The sequence below is a fragment of the Sylvia atricapilla genome, chromosome 2 (genome assembly GCF_009819655.1).
Source record: "Sylvia atricapilla isolate bSylAtr1 chromosome 2, bSylAtr1.pri, whole genome shotgun sequence".
NCBI lineage: Eukaryota > Metazoa > Chordata > Aves > Passeriformes > Sylviidae > Sylvia > Sylvia atricapilla.
In genome coordinates, this window is record NC_089141.1 from 38,659,328 (window position 1) to 38,675,754 (window position 16,427).

Genomic DNA, 16,427 nt, shown 5'->3' on the forward strand with positions numbered 1-16,427 from the left:
TGCTGAAGGCACTGCCTTTGCCACCCAGCATTTTATCCCTTATCTTTAAACCAATGTGTTTTAGAGTGCACAGTTCCTTTGCTTTTTTTCATATGAAGAAATCTCCTGTCAGTGTTCATCTACCTAAGATTCAATCTCTATCTCAGCTGGTGCCATTTTACCCGCTCCTTTAAGGTAACAGATGGAAGAATAGCTTTTCTGTGATACTACCAAAAGCATTGGTTAGCTTTGACAAGAGCTCTGAAAGTAAAGAAAACTACAGTCTCGTTTTCTGACTTTGTCCACTTGTCTACATTTAGTATCAGACTTCCAGGTTTCCCTAAGAGAAAGGATCTAAGACTGAGTTGTGTTTCCCTTGGGTTGATAAAATCACAACTATATTTTCTAGGCAGAAAACTGCTCAGATCTGTTCTTGCCTTTTTCCTGCCTTGTTACCATAATATAATGCTGTTATCCATCCAGTTGCCAAAGAAAGTCAAACTGCTGGAACTTGGTTAGGCAACCTTATCAAGCTGCAGTATTTGAAAATTATACCTGAACAACATGTTGAGATTAAAAAATAAGGAGAAGGCTGCATGTGGATGCTACTATGTTTCATTTTTCTACTCTTAATTCCAATAGTGGTAAAATGACAATTACTTTTTATACTATCTCTCTTTACTCTAGGACCCCTTGGATTTACTTGGGTAAAGCACTACTGCACTTACGAAAAAGGAACAAAAACTTTTACAATGAGTATAGCTGAAACGAAATCTGGTGGAAAAGTGGTGAGTTACATGCAAATGAACACATACATGACATGTATATTCCATCTTTTTTATTAAGCGTTTTGGAACTGCTGAAAGAAAAACTTCAAATAGATAAGGTTGTTTTTGTAGATGAAGCAGTGCATGTATCATATAGCATGGATAAATATTTAAGTAACATTTCTTTTAAAACATATTTAAACCACATATTAAATAACTTTCCTAATGTGGTTGTTTTAAATGTATATGAAATTTATCACATTTGCACAGAATCACGGAATAGATGAGGTTTGAAGGGGGCTTAATATAATAATATAATAATATAATAATATAATAATATAATAATATAATACAAACTCAATTCAGGATCAAGCAGAGCAGGTTGGTGAGGTCTGTGTCCAGTCAGGTTTTAGATATCTCCAAGGATGGAGCCTGTGAGCAACCTGTTCCAGTGTTTGACCACCACAAAAAGCATTTTCTAAGGTTCAAATGGAATTACTTGTATTTGTGTTTGTGGCCATTGCCTCTCACCCTTCCACTGGGCACCACAGAGAAGAATCTGACTCAGTCTACTTTCCTTCCCATGAGATATTTGTAGATCTGTCACTGATGTGATCCCTCTTCTCCAGACCAGACAGTCCCACCTCTCTCAGCTTCTCCTCATATGACGGATCACAGGATCATCAAGGTTGGAGGGGACCTTCATGGTCATCTAGTCCAGCTGTCAATATATCACCACCATATCCCCAAGTGCCACATCCAGGCTCTCCTTGTACACTTTCAGAGATGGTGACTCCACCTGGTTAACTTATTTCAGTGCCTAACCACTCTTCCTGTGAAAATTTTTATTTTTGACATCTAATTTCAATCTCCCCTGGCACAACTTAAGCCTTCTCCCTCATGTTCTTTCACTTAAGATGTGGCAGAAGAGACTGACCTCCTCACTAAAACGTCCTTTCAAGTAGTTGTGCTCCAAGTCCTTAAATCACCTTGTTGGCCTTTAGCTGGACTTGTTCTAGCACATCAGTGCTGAAGGCAGGTGGATCTCTTTGGAGGGTGATGATTTCTTTCCTCCTCTTGCAGCCCAGGAGGCTGGTGGCCGTCTTTGCCGCAACATCACATTGCTGGCTCATGGCCACCTTGTTGCCTAGCAAAACCTGAAATTCCTTTTCTGCCAAGCTGCTCTGTCCTGTCAGCCCCATCCTGTCCTGGTGCCTGGGCCTATTTATCATTCATGCTGAACAGTATTGACCCCACGGGCATATCACTAGAGCCTGGCTGCAGCTGGGCTTCTGTTGTGAGCTCAGCAGTTCAGGAAGTATTCAGTCCACCTCAGCATCTCACCCATATTTCACCCGTATTTCTGTACTTCACCTAGTGTTGAGGATGTAGTAGGGTCAAAAGCATGGCTAAAGTTGAGATAAATACTCATTGTTCTTCCATCATGCACTGAGCCATCCAACACATTGTAGAGAGCTATCAGGTTGATCCTGTGTGATTTTTTTCATTATTAAATTCATGCCAACTTCTTGCAGTCACCTTTCTGCCCTTAATATGTTTGGAAATGCTTTCCATGATTATTTGCTTCATCATCTTCCCAAGGATAAAGGTGATCCAGACTGGCCTATAGTTCCCCATAAGATGTGAGGCCTGCAATTTGCATCAGGGGATGTAGGTATTACAAAAAATTTCTTCACCACAAGGGTTGTCTGGCACTGGCACAGTCTGCCAGGGAAGTGGTTGAGTCACCAACCCTGAAAGTATTTAAAAGATGTGTAAGTGGTTTAGTTGTGACCTTTTCCAACCTGAATGGTTCTGTGATTCTGTATCCTTCTTGCTCTTTTTGAAGACAGGAGTGACATTTGCTTCCTCTCATTTCTCAGAATTCCCAGTTGCGTCAGCATTGCCAACATTATAGCAGAGGTCTCACGATCATGGGGGCCAGAACTGGGAGCTAATCAGCTTGATTCCTCAGAAATCTTTTTATTTGTGTATGAGAGTTGGCAGAATTACATTATTTTCATCCTAACATGCATGTAATCAAGTGTTTGTAAGATTTGAATTTAGAGAATTTTTTAAAATATAATGATTAAGTAACAAATGTAAGACAGAACACTATTAAATGTAGTCATAATATACAGAAAAATATTGTATATATTTTAATAATTTTAATCCCTATGTTAAGACATGTTCTTTGGACTGTTCACTTTCAAATCTAAGATGAAGCCAAGATGTATAAGCATACTGCCTGTGCTAATTCCATTTTGTTGTTTTGTAGAATGGCCTTGTCACAAGCTCACCAGAAATGTTCAAGCTGAAATCTTGCATCAGGAGAAAGACAGATTCAATTGACAAACGTTTCTGTTTCGATATTGAAGTATTTGAGAGGTTTGTTTCCATTGTGCTAACAATTTGAAAATAATTGCAACCAATAGATAATAATTATTCCTGTAATAAGAACATATTTACCAATATATTAGTATGCAGACAAACTAGGCTTTCAAGACTTAGAACTTCTTTGTTCAAACCTTTTTTTCTAATTAAATTTGCTACACAGCATGTGTGTTGTCTTTACTACATGATGTTTGCATGCAGATACAGCATGGATTGTTATGGAACTTCTAGCAAAACTGACTATACTCTTTTAGAAACAGTTGATAATTATCTTTATAAATACTTGTTAATAAGCATATTCTGTACAAATCTCTATCACTTTCAGAAATGTGTGGTAGTAGTTCTTCGTCTTTAAAATTGTAGTTGTTCTCTTAAAGAATGCTTTATGACTGTTAGCACTCTTTTAAAAAACAGATGTGTTTTATACCTAGCTCAAAGTTACTCTGTTGTATCAGAAGCTGTCAACTTTCTCTAATTTCCGTCTGTCTTCTATATATTCACATCACTATGCATGTGAATTCTGACTCTGGACACTGTATGAGAAAAACAGTAACTTTAATGGATGTGTGTGTTTTTGACAGACCTGGAATCATCACACTACAAGCTTTTTCAGAATCCAACCGAAAACTTTGGCTTGAAGCTATGGATGGAAAGGAACCAGTAAGAATATTTTTTAATTTTCATTTTACAATATTCTGGATCACATATTACAGAAAGAAGCTAGTATACATTTCAGATATTCTATGGCAATACCAATAAATAGAGTCCTTTTCTTTGTGAGACACTAATGCAAGTACATAGTGAAGACAACTACAAAGTAGAAAAGTAGATCTATTAATTTAAGACTACATTTCTCTATATATATCATTATTCTATGTTAGGATATTTAAAGTAGTAATATTTTAAGTAATACAGTGGCATATTGTCTAATAGGATTCATGGTTCAGGTGAAGTGGTTGTTATTACAGTGGTAAAGAAGAACCATCTTTTGGGCAGTTTCATGGGGTAAACAATCAGTACTGTCTCAAAAGGCATTGCAGAGACCAGAAACACATGTTGAGAGCTACTGAGAGACAGGCTTGTCGTGAGTTTTCTTCCCACTATTTGTATGCTCTTAAATGAGAGTGATATCAGACCCTGTATCTGATTGGAAAAGAATGATTGATCAGTTTTATGAACTCAGTGAGTGTTTTTACATGCCTCTTGTTTGCCTGAACCAGTACAGGAATTATAATCACAAGCTGTTTTGAAATTTTACCCATTTGGACTCAGTCAATCTGATTTCTAATGCATTAGTTGCATTATGGTAGCACAGAGCTGTTAACCCAGCTGTGTGCTGGAGCAGTAAATGTCAAGAGATCATGAAAGGCAAGGTTGAGATTTCTCTAGCAGCAATCTAGTACACAGCATGTTGCAACTACTCACAAACATGTCAATAAAGGATTTAAAGCACAAACATTGTCCTACTGCATTGTTGTTGCTTGCTGCTTGTTTGGTTTTTATTTTGTTTTTTTTTTTTACAGATCTACACGTTGCCAGCCATTATTAGCAAGAAGGAAGAAAGTAAGCTCTTTATTCTGAGTTGCTGTATCTTGCTAGATATATGTAATTTACAATTTCTTGATTATATGTGTGGGAGAAACAGATTATTTTATATTTTATTTCTATTGCTGTGAAATAATTTTGTTGGATATTTAAACTTTCCCTAGCACAACTTGAGGTAATTTCCTTTTGTCCTATTGCTTGTTACCTAAGAGGAGAGGCTGACCCCCAACTGTCTGCACCCTCCTTTCAGGCAGCTGTAGAGAGCAGTAAGGTCACCCTGAGCCTCCTTTACTCCAGCTGAAGACCCCCAGCTCCCTCAGCTGCTCCTCACAGCATTTGTGCCCCAGACCCTTCCCCAGCTCCGCTGCCCTTCTCTGGACACGCTCCAGCCCCTCAATGTCTTTCTTGCAGGGAGGGGCCCAGAACTGACCCCAGGATTTGAGGTGTGGCCTCAGCAGTGCCCAGTACAGGGGGACGGTCCCTGCCCTGGTCCTGCTGGCCACACCATGGCTGATCCAGGCCAGGATGCCATCGGCCTTCTTGGCCCCCTGGGCACACCTGGATCATGTCCAGCTGCTGCTGACCAGCTCCCCCAGGTTCTTTCCCACTGAGCAGTTTTCCAGCCACTGCCCCCAGCCTGTAGCACTGCCTGGGGTTGCTGTGACCCAGGGGCAGGACCCAGCACCTGGCATCAATGAACCTCATACAAATGGCCTTGGTCCATCACATTGTTTTAGTTTTAGATGTATATGCACCTGTTAAATATACACTGAGTAACAAAATTACTGTATTTAAAGGTACTGTGAGATTTATGTGCATAATTGTATTTACACTGTATCAACATGTTGGTTATAATCATATTATATTAACACAAATATATAAAAATAATTTAAATAATATATCTTAGAGAAAGAGATTTGTAAAATTTGGACATACATCTTCATTGGAGGTATATTTGAGACTCTGAAAATCTGAAATTTAAGCCACTGTCTGTTCTTTTATATGATGGTGTTTATTTTTATGGTGACAAATATGCTGTTTTAAGATCTTTATTTAGGTAGTTAAAGCAGTGGGTATTAAAGAGGCAACATTAATGAGAAATTTTCAAATACTTGAAAGAAGATGACTATTTAAATTCAGTAACAAGGATTGTTTTCCTGCATTACCATTTTATTGGTGATTAGGTGCATATGCAAGGAACAAAGAATTGTATTAGAAACTATGAATGTATTCTAGTCCTAATGTAGGCCCTGGACTCTTAAAAGCATTTTGCTCAGCAGCTTTCAACTTTAGAGAGGCTACTGATTACTGAGAAAGACAGTAGAATATTGAGCTTCTAATGGTACAGAATGACTACAAAGTTGGGTTGTGAATGCTATGAATGTATCTACAAAGACCCTATTACAGAACAAGTATTATAATGTTATGGATAGCCATGTATTAGCCCTCCTTGACTAGTGTGTGAGCATAGCTAAATGGAAGGTTTTGTATTTTGAGGTTGGAAAATAATTACCTTTTTTTTTTTTTGTAGTGTTCTTAAACGAGGCAGGTTTCAACTTCGTGAGGAAATGTATTCATGCAGTAGAAACAAGAGGTGTGTATTAAACCACAAATAAGGTATTAGATTGTTGTGACTTTTTTTCTTAAGCACAACTGTTTTTTAATTCTACGTTTTACATCTGTGCTTTGAAGTGCGTCCATTATTTGGTTTGGACTTTTCATATTTTATCTGGGTGCTTTACACTCCAAATTGTTCTCCTCAGTTCCAACAGAATTCTTAACATATCATTCAAGTGAGATTTTAAGGTTTTTTTCTGTAATTTCTTGTTGACTGGACAGCTAATAATGTGCAGACAATTGCACACATCTTTATTCTTTCAAGTGCACCGACTTGACTTTTCTTGTGATACAACTGTAGGGGAGTCTCAGCTCCCAGCTTTGGTTTCAGGTGTGAAATTTGAAGACCAAAAAGTGACATCAACATTCTCTGGTACATCTGGTTATTTGCAGAGTGTAACTCCCATAATTTTATTCACTAACATTGTTTATTTTCTTTTCAGTATTTAGCAGCATTTAATGTTTAGCAACACTCCTTTTTGTTAGTAGGAATGTAATAAAAGGAAGTAATAATCATTCTCCTGATGAGGTGGTATCTGACAACTCACAGTAAGTTTTAATTGGAGATTTATGGCTATGATCTCCTATAAAAGGAGATAGCTTTTCTTGAGCTGTCTTGAGTGTGCAGATCTCTTCTAACCCAAATGTGGTCCCTCTGTGAAACTTAGAGCTCTACTTGAATTCAGTTTCTCAGCCAGCAGTGTTATCATTGTTGGGTCACTGCTGACTCAGCTTGCATTTTTTTTCTGGGACAGGGAGGGTAAAAGAGGATCTCAAAACATGTAGGTTATCTTAAGTGAGATCAGATTTAGGAATGTTGTTTTCAAGGAAAAGTAGACAATTTTTAAATGTTAAGGCTTGAAGTGGGGAGAATGGAAGACATTTAAACCCTACTGATTTTAAAAGGCAGTTAAAAAATAATAAAATAATCATGACTGAAGTAAACAAACACTGTATTCTGAACGTCATTCTTTAAACATTATGTGTTGTTGTTATTATTATCTGTGCTATTGAAAAAGGCCTGGCAATTTTACCTGGCAACATAAATTCTCAATGGATGTTTTACAACAGTATACAGTATATATATTTTTGTTTTCAAATAAATGTCAATCACATCTTATTTGAAAGAGATCATGGTCTCAGCAAACACAGATGCATAGTAATTCCACTGACATCTAAGCAATATAAACTTGCTGATGTGTAATGTGTTCTAAGAATGGTTTTGGGTCTTATTTTTCACTTTTCCTAACCATCACCTTGTTGTTTGCTAATATGGGTCATTTCTTTGCAGAAGGGTTCTGTAAATGTAAAATTATGCTTAGTCTATAATATAACATGGACTCAGTGGAATAAATTTGTTAATATCCCACAAGAGATTGCAGTGGGGTAAAGCAGCACTTAAGAATGTAATGGTACAGTTTTCCATTAATACACTTAGATGTTTTTTGAAAATATACACCAAGAATGCATCAGCGTATTAAAATAACCATATTTTCATTATTTTTATTATTTTTATTTACTTGTTTTCCCAATGTAGGTATTACAATCCTGGGGCTCTACAGAATAGGTGGCGTAAATTCTAAGGTGCAAAAGCTCATGAATACCATATTTTGTAAGTATCTGAGGTGAACTTTTGATAGTGTCCAGTGTCTGTGCTGTGATCCTTTTTGCTTTAACTGCTGTGCGCAGAAGAGTGTGTCATAATATTCACAATTTTGTATGTGCACTTACTGGCACCGAATTGAGTTTGCACTCTTAAAATGAGTGATTCATCTGTAGTTTCTTGTGTGCATTAGTATTCTGTTCTGCATGTTACACATGAGCAAATTACTAATAAAAATGCTTGTCTTCTTCTAGCTTTAAAGTTCTATTTATTGATATATATTTGGCTTGTTCTACAAGTTCTCCAAATTTTAGTTCCATAACACATCATGACTCAGCTTAATAAGCACTTGTTTCAGTCTTTTGCTTTTCTTGGTAGTTGATCTCTCTGATGCTTGTGTTTGCATGTCTAAGACAAATGAATGAATAATCCTCTGTGGGCTTGGGCTTACTTAACACTTTGATACAGTGCATAAAGTTAATGTTTATGTTTACTAACTATGAGCACTGAATTTATTTTTATTAATAATTTGCAAAGATGAAAATATTTAAATTGATCAGATTGGTGGGTAGTCAAGCTAATAAATAATTAGTTGAGCTAAATGGCTGATCTAGTAGCTTCTATTTTGCTACTGTTCTAGTTAATGTGTTAGTCAAACTGTAACAAAATCCTAATTCAAATTTCTACCAGCCCCTAAATCGCCTCCTGATATGGATATTGATATGGAAATTTGGGACAATAAAACAATAACAAGTGGACTAAAAAACTACCTCAGGTAAGTATGATCCCACACAGTTTCAGTATTCCTTTTCTGATCCACTAATCTTTGGTTTGTTAATATCATATTACATTTCATGTATCCATTGCCTTGGTTATAAATGAGTATTTTATTATCCTGCTTAATATTCCTGTGATTATATATAATAATACACATCTTCAACCTTTTTGAGATAATCTCACCTTATATAGCCCTAAATTCAATTCACTGCATGTTGGGGTTTTTTTGGTTGTTTTTTTTAAATGTTACCACAAAGGATGTTGTGGTCAGTCTTTTCTTTGTGAACTCCTTAAGTTATGTACCATAAAATTTCATGCCATTATGGTTGAATGAAAATCCCACCAAAAGCATAGGTTTTTTATCTTATGGTCTTGACATCTTCACAAATAAAATACCCCTCCTGTCATTTTTGCTGATAAGAGACAGAATATTCAAAAATTATGGCACTTCTGAGATAAGTCTTTTGGATCTCAATATATAATGTTCAAAAGAGACATAATAAAAAGTATCCAACCTAGACAGTGGGTGTTCTATACCTTCTAAAAATCGAGATTTCCTGAACAAGTCACCTAACAAAGGGCAGCACCAGAAATCTCTACCCTTTGAATTAACCAGAAAAAACTGCCCAGGACTTATAGCAGAATGCTCATGTACATTTCATTGAAAAGACTAGCTTTGGTTAAAGAAATTTATAATACATCTTCAAAAGCACAAGTCATTGTAGCTATTGTGTTTGTGAAATTAGGACATGAGGGAGCAAGCAGTAGCTCTGTGTTTATGTCCGTAAGGGAACTCACAGTCTGCCTTTCAGAGGATGATTTTTTTAAGATCTCTCACATTCAGAATTTCAGTCCCAAATTTCATCATATTTTTTGCCTTTCTGGGGCAAAAGGCTGCTTCTGCAGCCCGCTATACTGTGTCTACAGCTGTATTCATTCCTGTCCTACAATATGGAAGACAGGAAACACTGAGGCTCTGTGCTGAAGTAACATTTTCCTTATTAAATTACATGGTGACACCAGATTCAACTCAAATTGATTTTCAGACAGTGGACTTGACTGAATTGTATACTACTTGTAATCAGTCATCACTAAATTGGATTTCTTAGGACCAACAGTGCAGATGTTGAGGACTATCATAATCATCTCGTAAAAGTTAGATTTTCAATCTGTTTTAAATGACAATTTGTTGGTTTTTTTTATAACCAGGTGTCTTTCAGAACCACTGATGACCTTCAAGCTGCACAAAGATTTCATTGTTGCTGTTAGTAAGTAAAAAAAAATGATAAATATGCTTTCATGAAAGTAATATTGTTTCTAGCCTCTGATCTCCTCAGTCACTATCTTTACTTTTCTCCTTGCTCTGATATGCAGCAGTCCAGCCCTCAGAACAGAGAAGTCACACTAGATGAAGCTGTTCAGTGGTTTGTTCTGATCTTTTTAGTGGTTCTGTGTGACTGACTTCTGCATGAAATTTTGAATTCTCATTTATATGTTTGTTTGTTTGTTTGTTTTATATAGGCTGATAATGCTTTTGCAACATTCATCCCTCTCATCCAGGGATCTTTATTTTCCTGGCTTGCCTTGAGAAATCAGAAAGGACAAAAGTGAACTCCTTTTCACAAATGGAGTAATTGAATATAAAGATAGCCGAGATCATTTTTCTAATGACATCAGTTTAGAATTTGTCTTGCTAAGAATAAAAGGCACAAAATAATTGTAGCTATTTTAATCTATATTTCTTAGATTAAATCTTAGACTTCACTGAAGTGACACATCAAGTCAATACTGCCATTAATTTGTTGGTTCCAGTATTGATAGTAATTGCTTTAGGCGAGTTACTTGAAATACAGATTTCACAGTGTAATAAATATAATCAAATTTTCCTCATCATTTGGAAGCTAATTTTGTTTGGCTCCTCTTAATGCATGTTTGTGTTAGCATACAGGCACTGATGCCATTTGTAGTCACTTCTTAGCACATGTTCTGATTTATCAACAACTTGTTTTCTGTTTAATAGAGTCAGATGATCAGAACTACAGAGTTGAAGCAGTGCATGCACTTGTGCATAAATTACCAGAGAAGAACAGAGAGATGCTGGACATCCTTATTAAGCACTTGGTCAAGTAATTATTTTTTATTTTTCTCTTTGGTATTACTGTAAGATGTTATCATTTCTGCTCTAAGTTTGTCAGTGTTGCTTAATCTGTTCTCTGTGTTGACACAATGACACTTGAAATTACATTTGATTTCTAAAATGCTGTTCTCAACTTAACTGGAATAATACTCTCTGTAGGAACAGAATAAAAACATAAAGTATCACCAAGACAGCCAACTATGTTTATAAAATAAACCTAGTCAATGTTTTCATTCGTGTTCTTACTTACTACAGTACTTGTAACCAATTAAATTTAAAAAACATTTAATGCTATGCCAAGGTTGATGGAAAACACTGGTTTGAATTTGTGTCAAAGTTCCAGATTGTTTCAGGAATGAGATAGATTAGAAAGGAGATAGAATGATACAGATGATATGATAATTTCTGTTCTTCATGTTTGATCTTATTTTCCTCTCTAACAAGTCTGAAGTGTAGTATCACTTGAAAACACTAATTTGTGGTATTATATATGTAGTACTAATACTTATATTTTTGATATCTACATAGATGTCCAACTTTTGAATCTCCCTTAATATTCCCTTGATTTTTAGTTGTCAGATGGGAAAACATTTTGTATTTCTTTAAATCGGTAACCTCTTGTCTTTACAGAATTACACTTGGCATGTGCTGTGAGATAAAAAAGACAAATTTTTATTCTCATAAGTTTCTGTACATCTTTGGTAGTTTTTGCTGGTATTTGCTCAATACTTTTGAATATGTATTCTTCTTTCTGATTTAGGGTACTGCACAGTACATGTATCAGTCATCTGAGAATGAATAGTGAAACAGTAATTGCTCAGATAAGGCTCACATGACTTAGACATTGAGAAGACATGAGAAGAGTCCATGTTGTGTTTGTTTGGTCGCAGCTTGAACTACAGGCTGCAGTAAGCTGTCTACAGTGAGGCCTAATGGCAGTTTTATTATAGAAATGAGAACTTTGAACATTTCTTTGACAGGAAATCATTTAGCTCTAAAAAATGTTTTTAGCCCTTGGAGAACTAGCATTATAGCAAGCTGCTGTGAATGTATTCATTGCAAAAGCTGATTAGGCAGACCTTGCCTCTCATTATGCTTGGGCTTACATGAACAGCCAGATGGAGAAAAGTTTCATAAGTTTCTTTACTCACAGAATTGTTTAATTAACTAAAAATTTCAATACTAACTCCCTTGGAACCCTCAAAAAAGTGAAAGTATTTAATTAAGGATTAACAATTTTGTAAAAGCTGCTGGTCTGGAAGCTTCAAAATTAGAGAGATATGTAAGCGTAGGAACTGACTTATTTGTCGGTGCAATTACTGTTAGGCAAGCATTAGTTCCTTCTTTTCCTGGCCTCTTTATTCTCAGTGTGATCTCAGATGCAATTCCAAAGAAAAGCATACCTTAGTATCTCCTTCTTTAATTCTTGCTTTTCTCGTCTTTGTCGTGATTCTCATTTCATATAGAGTGCCGATATCTTGGTTTTACACTGAATGCCTTCAATACTTTTCATTCCAACATTCAATTTACCCTTTCTAATTTCCATATAATTTCCCAGCTGTTGTTTGTGCTAGCAATTCTAATGAGACTGAATTTAAAATTAGTCTCTTGAGTGTATTAGCCATCTTCCTCCCTCATCTTTTTTTCCTACCACTGTGTGGAGATTTTTCAAAGAACAAATAAATGGCAGGTAAAGTGCCTAATTTTATGAAAATGAGGAAACTTGGGGAAAAAAAATCCAACGTCCTGTTTTCATCATTCTTTTGTTGAAAATCCAATTTCAAAGTGCATATTTCCATTCTATATTTCTTTTAGCTGTTCAGCTCCTTTATAAATGCTTTTGCAGCAAAGTGAAAATGCTGTAGCTCTGGATTATAAAATAAGGAAAATGTTTCTTTTTTTCTTGGTTTAAGTCATAAGGTCTTTACGTCTTTGCCTAGCTTGACTTTTGTGCTACTGTGCAAATTTAAATAGGCTTCAATGATTTGGGATGTAAATCATACTAGAAACAAACAAACAAAACTGGCAAATCCTGAAAAGCACCCTGGAGAGAGGTGATACTTCATGGCTACATAGTCAGTAGCTAGGCAAACATGGCAAGTTTGATGTTACTTTCACATGGGTAACTCATTTTTTTGTTTGTTTTTAAACCTACCTAGTCAAATTATGTCTACTCTAAAGAATGAATTATTCTTTGGTGTGATTTAACAACAGTGCTTTTCTGTGGTAGGTAGTTGGGAGTCTGCAGTCTGTCAGTATCACAAATATGGTAATACATCAAATGAAGGGATTCTGAGGAGAAAGCAATGGCATCTCAATGAATGCCCTACAGCTACCCAAAATGCATGATTACCTCACCTTGTGTCTGTGCTGTAGCTCAGCAGCAGTAGGAGTAGGTCAGGGGAAAGTGGCTATCAGAATGATCCATTTACAGCCCTGGCTTCTTTCTCTTTTTCAAGAAATCAAGCCTTTGAAATGTGTTGCAGAAAGCCTTTTCTGACTACAGTTATTGAATTCGCCATTTCTTTTATTAACCCAAATTTGTAACCAAGGAAACCCAAACACCAGACAAACACTACCTTCTCTCTTATGTTATAAGATTAGAATGTCTGTGTAACAGACCTCTACGGTTACTGTGCAGCACACAGCAGAGTAACATTGCAAAGGGAGGGGGGTTTTAAAGGTTTTTATAGCATATATAAAGCTGAGTTATTCAACATTCCAGTTTCATTTAAATACTAGTGGGCTTCCCAAAAGACCCTTAGTCATCTAAGATAAATGTAAGATCTGTTTCAGAGAAAGTTATATTCAGCTAAAAATGTGCTTTAACGTGGAGTCATTTTCATAGAATGGCTTCCAAGTAATGATCTCTGCCAGTGTCTGTCTGAGGTAACATTTTGGAAAGTTTTGAGATAACTTATTGAAGCCAGAGAAAAAATGTGTAAGAAGATAAGCATTTGTTTTCCTGCAGTTTATAATCATGCTGCCTTCTATACAAAACCCTTTGCCACATTTCTCCTGCTTCTTGATGTAAATGGGGTGCTAAAATCTTCCTGTCCCAAATACAAGGGGAATATTTTACAGATTTTACTATTTCTTAATTTTAAAAGTTGCAAGAGTTATTTTAATTGTGTAGGAAATGGCTAAAAATGCTCTGCTTGACTATAGTAGCAGATGGCAGTGAGAAGTAAGAGGAAAATGTGAACCAGTGCCTCATTAATAAGTTCTGTTTGGTAACAGATTCAATAAAATTAGGCATTAAGGTGATTTTAAAATCCTAACTTGTCATAATGTTCCTGAGACATCAGACAGCTGTGACTGGGGAATCACTGGCAGGTGTTTCAAAGGATCTATGATGACACAATTTTTATTTGGCAAATCTTAGAAGTAAGGAGCGAAATGAGACATTGAGTATTACTGATTGAGATTTAAATATCTGATAAATTATTGGGAAAACTAAGCTTTTAAATTCTACATTAAAAAGAAAAAAAAAAAAAGGTAAAGTATGTGATAACAGAATATATAAAGTAAAAGGTTAATATCTTTTAAAGCCTGATGTCATTATGATCATCTAATGTTTATCTATCACAGAAACAATAATTTCACTGAATCCATTGATCCTGTGTTTTCATCAAATTGATAAAGAGACCCTGATGCAATTTAAGTGTTTTCAGTAACTAAGCTTCATTCCTTTACATGATAACTAAGGTATATGGTTGATTTGTGTTACAACACAGCAGTTTCAATCAATCCAGTTGAAAGTATGTAAGGATCTGTGTAATCATTGGAGAGAGACAGTGCTTGCCCTAAGACTTCTAAACTTGAGATGTTCTGAATCGATCTGTGTAGAACTCCAAATGCAGTTGCCTTTGCCTGTCAGGTATATCAGGAACTGAAATACTACTCTAGGAAGATATACTCATTATCCACTGAATTATTGCATTATAGGAGCCTTAATAGAAATACATTGTATTTTGATTCTAGTGTTAAGTGGAAGTTTTAAAAAATGTATTTTAAAGAGAGGCATGAACTTGGGGTCCTGTAAAAGTAGTAGTCTTAGCAAGGTTTTGCCTGTTAAAAATTGTAGTTTAGCACAGCAATTAAATCACATATTGTTTGTGTTCATTTAAAGGGTATCATTGCACAGTCAACAAAATCTAATGACTGTATCCAACCTTGGTGTTATCTTTGGACCAACTCTGATGAGAGCACAAGAGGAAACAGTGGCTGCTATGATGAACATTAAGTTTCAGAATATCGTCGTTGAAATTCTGATAGAGCATTATGAAAAGGTAGAAAGAAATTATCTGTTTTGTTATGAAGTGGAACTAAGATTTCATTTTCGTTACCATGATTAAGTCCTTAAGAATAAAGAGTCCAAAATTTGTAGAAGGTCATTAGTAGAAATCATAGATTCTTCCCACTCCTGCTATGGATCTGTATTCCTAGCAAGTCTTTCATGGCTGTGCAAGGTACAGGTCCAAGACATAATCTCTCATGCTTTGAAGGCATGGCTCTGAATCTTCAGTTGCTTTCTGAAGATTGCTTCCTGGATCTAGAAACAGAAAGAGAAAGTCATAACTTCACTCCTGGCTGCTCCAACTCTTTCTTGCTACCACTGTAGGTGAATGCACATATTGTCCTCTGAGTGCATCAGGTCAAAGTGTTTCTGACCATTGCTGTCCTTAGGGGACATGTCAGCTGCATAGTGGAGATTAGTCACTAGAAGAGTTGAGAAGGACTTGAGCAGGAGATCTTAAACACTTATTTTCAATCACTACCATTGCTGGTATCAGCTTCACTGAAAGGTCTCCCTAGATTTTTAAATTTTAAACCATTTAATTTCAGAATTCAGGCCGACATTCAAGGCCTCCTTTACTTAGTAGTCAAAAGCAATTTTTTGGGGGGGATCTTAGTGGAGCTATGTCATATCCTCTGATGACTGGCAGAATGAAGTGAAAAAACTTTGAGTTTCTTTCATTACACATTACTCAACAAAGGGGCAGTTCCCAGTTAATACCAGGGTCCCCAGCACTGGCTGATCAGTAGGTGCTGACAGTACAGCTTGGAATCATCATTTATATTTCATAGGGGCTCCCCAAAATGGTTATTATCCTGATAGCCTTCTTGGCTCTGGTTGCAAAAAATATATATTGCATTTTTTTCAACACTGAATTTCTTCTCCAGAAAATCAGAGCTCATTCAGCACAAAGACTATGACTGCACAACCAAAGTCACCTTTGCTCTATTTCTTAGTCTACAGACATGTTTTTATATTAATGTGCTGCTAACTAATGCTTAATACAGTTTTGCTGTACTCCGAGAACATCTCAAGGTGTCCACCAAAGTATCTCCTACTGTGGATGTACATTTGCTTTCTTCCACTTCTATGAATGGCACAAAAATGTCTTTCCATGGTTCACTTCCTCTTTTCGGAATGCCCTATAGCTAGAGGGCCCAGAAATCCTTTCAGAGATGCCTTCTGGCATAGCATGGTAAAAAATTGAGTGTTTTCTGCAGCAATGAAGTGCAAAATTGACCAGTGGTAGCAGTGGTATGTAAAAGATAAAAACCAGGAGATGCCTTAAATGTAAAGTTGTTCCTCATT

The 16,427-nt window shown here is 36.1% G+C and overlaps 2 protein-coding genes across 3 annotated transcripts in view; one reads left to right on the forward strand and one right to left on the reverse strand.

The window, feature by feature from the left end:
- Nucleotides 1-16,427, reverse strand: part of ANGPTL5 (angiopoietin like 5) — a 510,199-nt gene that overhangs the window by 183,996 nt on the left and 309,776 nt on the right. The window lies entirely within an intron of this gene.
- Nucleotides 1-16,427, forward strand: part of ARHGAP42 (Rho GTPase activating protein 42) — a 146,189-nt gene that overhangs the window by 112,629 nt on the left and 17,133 nt on the right. For both annotated transcript variants that reach the window (XM_066312953.1, XM_066312952.1), the window contains 10 exons: nucleotides 667-767; nucleotides 3,025-3,134; nucleotides 3,722-3,800; nucleotides 4,664-4,703; nucleotides 6,217-6,279; nucleotides 7,840-7,914; nucleotides 8,596-8,680; nucleotides 9,892-9,950; nucleotides 10,703-10,808; nucleotides 14,952-15,111. In XM_066312953.1, coding sequence (XP_066169050.1) covers nucleotides 667-767; nucleotides 3,025-3,134; nucleotides 3,722-3,800; nucleotides 4,664-4,703; nucleotides 6,217-6,279; nucleotides 7,840-7,914; nucleotides 8,596-8,680; nucleotides 9,892-9,950; nucleotides 10,703-10,808; nucleotides 14,952-15,111 — 878 coding nt within the window. The remainder of the gene's footprint in view (nucleotides 1-666; nucleotides 768-3,024; nucleotides 3,135-3,721; nucleotides 3,801-4,663; nucleotides 4,704-6,216; nucleotides 6,280-7,839; nucleotides 7,915-8,595; nucleotides 8,681-9,891; nucleotides 9,951-10,702; nucleotides 10,809-14,951; nucleotides 15,112-16,427) is intronic.